This window comes from Euleptes europaea, chromosome 15, assembly GCF_029931775.1.
Source record: "Euleptes europaea isolate rEulEur1 chromosome 15, rEulEur1.hap1, whole genome shotgun sequence".
Lineage (NCBI taxonomy): Eukaryota > Metazoa > Chordata > Lepidosauria > Squamata > Sphaerodactylidae > Euleptes > Euleptes europaea.
This window is the reverse complement of record NC_079326.1, coordinates 46,093,805-46,101,808: the sequence shown is the minus strand read 5'-3', so window position 1 is coordinate 46,101,808 and position 8,004 is coordinate 46,093,805. Positions and strand designations below refer to the sequence as shown.

The 8,004-nt window shown below is 45.4% G+C and overlaps 1 protein-coding gene across 1 annotated transcript in view; it reads right to left on the bottom strand.

Annotated features, from left to right (window-relative positions):
- Positions 1-292: 292 nt before the first annotated feature.
- ZNF804A (zinc finger protein 804A) overlaps positions 293-8,004 on the bottom strand; it is a 249,177-nt gene continuing 241,465 nt past the window's right edge. Inside the window, exons 3-4 of the mRNA XM_056861498.1 lie at positions 7,561-7,691; positions 293-3,563 (exon numbers count right to left, since the gene is read on the bottom strand). Coding sequence (XP_056717476.1) covers positions 293-3,563; positions 7,561-7,691 — 3,402 coding nt within the window. The remainder of the gene's footprint in view (positions 3,564-7,560; positions 7,692-8,004) is intronic.

The window sequence follows — 8,004 nt, the reverse complement described above, 5'->3', positions numbered from 1 at the left end:
ATTTTAGGACATGATCTTCATACATACATACATATCTATATATATATATATCTATATATATCTGTTGTATTAGTACCAGTTCAGTGCTTTAATTGTAATATGAATTTGCACTTTACATATAAATGTTTGCATTGTTTGCACTGATAGCAAATATCTCCCAGATAGGAAGGCTCTTGTAACCCCTTAATCGTAGTTCATTGATTTGTCAAAGTATCCAATGAATGGTGCTGGTCATGTATGTATCTATTCCACTGAACACACACTTTCCCATTGTATCTGGTAAGCATGAAGCTCAGAAGAGGGGCTGCAAAGGAATGACTGCCGGGTGCGGTGACAGGAGCGACGGAAACAGTGCATGGGGTAACGGGGGGAAAGCCAAGTGATTGGGGTGGAGGACGGAAGCTGGAATGAACGGCAGCTGGGGTGGACCAATGATGGTTGTGTGGCCTGCGGGACAAAGTCTTGGCCCAACTGACAAGTGAGGTAAAGGCGCTCGTGAAAGAGTGGGGACTTGGGAAAGGAACTGCTGATGAGGCTGAAGGACCTTAAATGTACTGGCGGCGGCGGCAGCTGCCGCTGCCGCATGCTGTTGCAAAACAGTGTGATGGATTGTGGTGACAGAGGTAGAACACAGGGGCTGCTGCAAGGGCAAGGGCTGCAGAGGAGGATTCGAAGGTGGGAACGCAGCCGGAGGGAAGCTCAGCTTCATCTTATTAGCTAATATGTTTTGCTGGAAGATCTGGTGGTAGGCCTCACATTGAAGGTCTTTGAATTTGTCGTGGTTTTCGGGGGGCAAGAGCAATGCATGTTCAGGTAAGGCGAACGGGGTGAGGATCTGCTCATTGGCCAAGAAAGCATGACTGTTTATATGTGCTTCTTTAAAGGGCAAAGGAGGCGGGGAATTAAATATACCTGGATTATACAGCAGCCACTCATTGGCTGACGGGTGACGTTTTTCTGGTGGTATGGTCTCTGCCACTTCGTAGTGGCACAGATATGACTTAGGGGAAGGTTGGTCCAGACTTCTTTCGATGCTGGGCACTTTTTGAGGAGGTTGACTGCCAGGAACACTCACATTTTCATGTTTCTCTGCCTCTTCCAGCACGTTCGTGGAGTTTGTTGCTGCCAGGGCACTCTGTTTGATAACGGGAGAAGTAGAACATGTGGATTCTTCCAGATATTGAGTGCTCCTTGTAACAGAACAGTTTGAGCCTTGGCTGTTTTCTAGCGGAAGCAATTGCTCAGGCTGTGGTGCTGGTTGGCATTCTATTGGCTGTATTGTTTCTTCCGTACTGTTTGCATAATCAGTCCTGAAAGGCAAATTTTTTTTTTCTGTGGTATCTTCAGTTGATATGTTAGAAGTGTTGTTGAACAGGGAGACTCCTTTTGGAGGCTGTACACTGATATTCTTTCTTGGCAGCCTCTCTATAAATGGATGATGAGTTCTTGTTCTCTTTCGCCTTCGTTTCCGTTTCTGCTTGCAAGATGCTCTACAACTGTATGTGTGCGGAACATTTTCTTCTGATAGCCAGGTCTGTGCATTTGAACTTTCATCAGATGAAAAAGAGTGCGTATGATGCCTTCGTTTCTGGCGAAAAAAATCCGGCTCGTCTGTGAGAGAATTATAGGCTCTCTTTATGGGCTGTGTGTGATTTGTGCATTTCTCATCGGGATAATGGCCTAAATGTTTGTGATATGGGCTACTGCTGGATCTTTTGCTACTCCAGCTACAAAGGGATCTAGAACACACTGAGCTGCATCTTTCAGAATTCAATCCTGGTTTATTTGATTGTCTGTGAGAAACTGGCTTGCTCCTTCTGCACAGATTTTTAGAGTTAATACAATAGTCCCTGTTATCTTTTGCATTCCAAGCTGGGTGTGGACTTTGGTTACCGTGGTCCTGCGAAGACATAGATATGGTTTCACAGTTATCACTATTCTCAGTCCCAGGAGATTCATGTGACTGTTCTGACATTTCAGCAACTGTTTCCTCCAGTCCAGTTTCACCCATACCTTGTTCCATAGGACCAGGAAGATGCTGATGTTTCTTAGCATCAAGACAATTATTTTGTTCTTCAGGTGCTGGAGAAATACCAGTATCCACCTTGGTAGTGGCCTGATGGTGGTGATAGCATAGCTTTCTCCTCCTTTTCCTCTTCCGAGTTTTATGAGAACACTTTTCATGTGTCCTTTTGATCCACTTTTTGCTTTGTTGTTCATCAGTAGATGAGTCCTCCTGCAGCTCTTTTGGGAGACTGTGGTGTTTTTCTTTCTCTTCAGTCTCGCAAAAGGCATCTAAGGACAATTCATCCTGGCTTTTCCCAGAATTCCAACCTCCAGCTGAGGAAACATCCATCGGAATTGGTGTCGCATGGTTACATGGATGTGCATTAGTGTCAGTGACACTATCAGCATGTACCAAATGAGATTTATGCATATAATCTCTAACTGAGCCCTGGCTGGAATCAGTCTTATGAGGAGAATTAGGCATATTTGTCTGAGGTTTATTTTTCTCTAGGCTTTCGCTGGCTCTTGATGATCTGAAGTCAAAACATAAAGGATTGCAGCTATATGAAATAGATGGCTCTGTGCTGGTGTAAATTAACATTTCAGATGGCCACTGAAGAATGGTGGATCCATGTTTGTTAAGCACAGGAACAAATGGCTCGCAAGATCTTTTATGTGAATCTTGTTTACAAGGCAGAGCTATCGTTTCCTCTTCAGGATATCCTGGAATCGGTCCATCAGACAAGGATTTTTTAATTTCATCTTCAGCAGCGAGTGAATCGCTGCTAATGTTCTGATCATTTCCTTCCTGCGTCTCCTGCTGCGAAAAACAAGCTTCATTGACGGGGAGACCTGTGCATTTATTTCCTATGTGCTCGTCACTATTGTTTTCAGCAGGGAGAGCTTGGCTCCCCAGGGCATCTCTGGACGTTTCATCAGGCAAGGCCGTTGAATCCACATTAACGCAAAAGCTTTCCAGACTGCTAGGCTCAGGTTCTTTTGAATGAGAAATAGGGGACCGTAATTCAGTGGCCTCTTGCACTGCGTTCTCCTCGACAGATGGTTCCTTGGAGTCCTGCAGCGGAGTGGGTTCTGTTTTCTCATTGTGTTTTTCCATTAGTGGAGCAACAGAGTTAGGATTTTCCTCAGCATTCAGAATGCTTTCTTCAGCTGATGAAACCGAAAGCCCAGGAACAAATCGACTTCTTCTGCTAAGCCCATGCTCAGCCGATGTTTCGTCATTGTAGTCATAAAAGGCAGCTGCTGAGGATTCAAGCTTGACTGATGCTTTCTTGGGAAAAGCAAAAGAGAACCCCACCTTCTGTCCATGGAGTCCCAGCATTTGATCCCCAAGTTTGTTAGCATCTTGCTTACTGTTTTTTGCAGCTTCGGGTGTGGATGCAGCAACAGAGGTAACATCTCCAGGAGCTTTTGACTTGTGCAAATACGCGAAGTCAAATTCTTGTTCTTTTTTAGCAGAGTCGACAAGGATTTCATTACAGTGGTCTCGGACTGTTACTGTGGTGGATCTGAACATAGGGCCGCTCCCTGGTGCACTAAAACAAAACAAAGCACATTTTTCTATCAATGTAATTTGAAGGTAGTTCAGAGGTATGCGACATATATAGCTACCAATGCAACAATGTATCTTTTCCACATCACAGCCCTAATATTTTATTGGCAACGAACATACATACGGTGGCACTTCCTAGAAGATGCTCAAATAGGGTTGCCCACTTTGCATTAGGAAATTCCTGGAGACTTTGGGGTGGAGCTGGAGTGGGTGGGGTTACGGGAGGGGATGGACCTCAGCTCTGTAGATTGCCACAGAGTCCACCCTCCAAAGCAGCCATTTTCTCCAGGGGCCCTGATCTCTGCTATCTGGAGATCGGTTGTAACTCTAGGAGATCGTCAGGCCACAACTGGAGGTTGGCAACCTTATGCTCAAATCAACAGGGCTTAATCCCAGGAGAGTGTTCTTGGAATTACACTGAAACACTTCTTGCAAGACTTTCCTTGAGCTCAGCTGAGTGCTACTTGCTACAAAGGGGTTGCTAAGAATCCTTAGTTGCTATCATAGATAGAAAGGCTTCTGATGAAAGCTCATAAGGCCAGGGTGTCAAACATATGGCCCTTGGGCTGACCTGGCCCCTTGAGAGCTCTTTTCTTGCCCTTGAACCAGCTGAGGAAGCAACCCCCTATTCTCCATCTGGGCTGGTGAACTCTTTGCTGTCTCACCTGCTGAGTCGGCCACCTGCCACAGTCCCAGTCTGGGCTGGTGAGGCATGGCCTTAGGGTTGCCAACCTCCAGGTACTAGCTGGATATTTCCTGCTACTACAACTGATCTCCAGCCGATTGAGATCAGTTCACCTGGAGAAAATGGCCTCTTTGGCAGTTGGACTCTATGGCATTAAATTGCCTCCCTTCCCCAAACCCTGCCCTCCTTCAGCTCCACACCAAAACCTCCTGCCAGTGGCAAAGAGGGACCTGGCAACCCTACATGGCCTGGCCCAACCAAGTGACATTTAGGTCATATCTGGCCCTTGTAACTAATGAGTTTGACACCCCTGGTATAAGCCATTTGCTGCCCCCTTTCTTCTTTGGGACTTCTCTTTGTTACCCTTGAATCTATGTAATGGAGGAACTGGGGAGTACAGAAACCAACATGCTAATTGCTGTGGCATAGGTTCCTTCTACGCCCAGTACTAGCACTGAGTCTTTAGGATAAGCAGTTAGTATTGATGTCTTATTGTGGTTATGTCAATATTTTTTGAAGAAGAAATATGGTATTATATACATGGGTATTAGACTCTTTTTGTCCTATCCATCCACCAACTGGAGGTTGGCAGCCCAACACTGGAAATGTATCATGCATGAGAATATTTGGGGGACAATGCTGGTATAAATTGTATCTTGGTCAAAAGAGTTGGATTGCATTTTGTTGTATGAGGAGCAATATGTTTCGTTGCATTTTATTTCAAAGAGTGAAAGAACAGCAGGAAGCAAAGAGTGGCAATTTCCCTACCAAAGTGATTCTGAAGTGTAATCATTGCAATTAATCAACATTATTTTTGCTTCACTTGAAGGTTCTTCAGAAGGAGTCTTTGGAGAAGGACTCCAAGTTTGCCTCACATTTCACTTTAGGTGGAATTCTGCATTTGTGACTGACTGCAGCTCTCCGATACCTTAGAAGAGATCCTTCTACCATGTTTTGTCCTGCCCATCCCCCAAGTGGCTCAGGGCAGCACACCGTGACAGATACCAGCTTGCTAGGCCTCAAAAGATTTCCAGATTGAACTCTGGCAGACTCCCTTCAGCCTTCAGCTTGGTTCAGCTTGGTGAACTATGCCTGCATTTTTCAGGAAGAGATATCTGAGTAGTGGTGGGGGTAAGGAAGCCCTTTTGTGAAAACTGGCCTTGTGGCTCAAAGATGGTTTTGCCAAGTCCCTTTTTGCCACCGGTGGGAGAGTTTTTGGGCGGAGCCTGAGGAGGGCAGGGTTTGGGGAGGTAAGGGACTTCAATGCCATAGAGTCCAATTGCCAAAGCGGCCATTTTCTCCAGGTGAACTGATCTCTATTGGCTGGAGGTCATTTGTAATAGCAGGTGATCTCCAGCTAGTACCTGGAGGTTGGCAACCCTAAAAACAAGTTGGCTTTTGCTTGGGAAAAGGACTTTTTTTTTTCAGAGGAAGGCAGACAACCTGAAATGATTCCAAAGATTCTGTATACACACAAGCACACTTCTATAATATAAAGAAGGTGGTTTTTATACCCCACTTTTTCTCTACCTTTTAAGGAGTCTCAAAGTGGCTTACAATTGCCTTTCCTTCCCCTCCCCACAACAGACACCCAGTGAGGTAGGTGGGGCTGAAAGAGTTCTGAGAGCACTGTGACTGGCCCAAGGTCACCCAGCAGGCTTCATGTGAAGGAGTGGGGAAACCGACCCGGTTCACCAGATTAGAGTCCACTGCTCATGTGGAGGTAGGGTTGCCAGGTCCCTCTTCGCCCCCGGTTTGAGTGCAAAAGCAGCCCCAGTGATGCGGTGCTTCTGCAAGTAAAACCAGAAGTGCCGCCATTGTGTGCGCGCGCCCATATGCGCACACAGCCACGACCCCCAGATCAGATGGGTGGGTTGGCAATTGCCCGCCAACACCACCCACCTGGCAACCCTACATGACGACAAAACACACACAAAAAAACCCAACCCCCCCTCGGCTTAGCATTGCACAGTTTGCAGCTCACTACCCTATGTTTTAAAGAAAATTCTCAGGATGCATGTTGGGTTTAAAGCAATTTTGTAATGACTTTTAAACACTTCTTCCTTGATATGCAAGTTGTTGAGGGAGGATAAGTATGGAACCCCCCAGGGTCTTTGAAAGAGTTACCCTCAGCACAGCAACCCTCTCCCAGACAGGTTTGTGTTTTTTCTGATGTAGCGTGCATTGTTCTTTAGCTGTATTTCTAAAACATTTATAGCAGTCTCTAAATGTATACAATACCCCAGGGGTCCAGCTTGCAATTTCAGATATGTTTACACATAGGCTGATCCATTGTCCTTCACCCTCTCTGCAGCACACCATTAATAAATATACCATTAGGTATAATATGATCATTAGCACAGCGTGGGGAGTTGGATACCAACCTCTAGCTGTGAGTTATTTAAAGGTTACAAAGGCCTGAGGAGTAGGAGGGGAAATAACCATGTGCGCCCCGTCTGCAACAAGCTGAATCAGAGTTCTGGGATTTCAATGGATTTAGCCGCACTGCAGCTAAAGGAACTCCGTTCGTTCATTTCCAAGCATTTGAGCTTGCATTGTAATCATAGATTACAGCCAGAATGGCCACAGGACCTATGCTTTAGAAGAGGAGCTGGAGATGATGAAGAAGAGTTGGTTTTTATATGCCTACTTTCTCTACCACTTACGGCAGAATCAAACTGGCTTACAATCACCTTCCTTTCCCCTCCCCACAACAGACACCCTGTGAGGTGGGCGAGGGAGGCTGAGAGAGCTGTGACTAATCCAAGGTCACCCAGCTGGCTTCATGTGAAGGAGTGGGGAAACCAACCCGCTTCACCATTTAGTGTCTGTCACTCATGGGGAATCAAACGCGGCTCTCCAGATCAGAGTCCACCGCTCCAAACCACCGCTCTTAACCACTACACCACTCTGGCTCTCCATGAGAATAGCATGGCACCACTGAGTTAACTAATGGAAGCATGGTTTGTGCTTTCCTCATCAATGAAGTTTTGCCAAGCTTCAAATGCCTGACCTGGTTCCCTAATGGGCTCCTCCGCTAGGCTTGCCTTTATCAAATATATATAGGATATATATTTTTACCTAAAATACTTGTCATTGAACTCCAATGCAAGTCATGTTAACCGTTTAGTTCTTTGTGGAGGGCCAAATCTAATTGGCACATACAGCTCAGAGAGGGCCATGGACATGCATTCACTTTTTGCTGACTTGAGATCTTAATTGTCATTTTTCACGGGGCCCGAGATAGCTCCTCCCCTTTCCAGCTCTGTTTACCTTCCCATAATGCCCCACTCACCATGCAGCTTCTTTCCGGAGTTCGGCTAACTTGTGCAATCGTTGAAGAGCCTTCTCCTGTTTCCTTTCATCTTTTCTCGATTTGGAGGCGACATTTCGCGCAAACTCTCTCTGCTTTAGCTCCTTGAGTCTCTATTAAAAATAATTGGAAGCAAGGAAGAAAGAGAAATATTTAATGCAAATGGGACTCTATGAGAACACTCCAAAATAACCCATTAAGAGCCTATTATATTCTGTTCTTGTGGAAGCAATTGATTATGGTACGTGTAGTACAAGCTGAAAAGAACATCTGAATTCACCATAGCGTTACTGTTGCAACAGTGTTATTTTGTTCAATTTGCAAAGGAGCTTGGTTGTATTTTCATTGATTGCTTATGTGTTTTCTGTAGTAAGATGCAGTAGTCAAAATAAAGGACAGAGAACCATCCACAAACATATTGGAGGG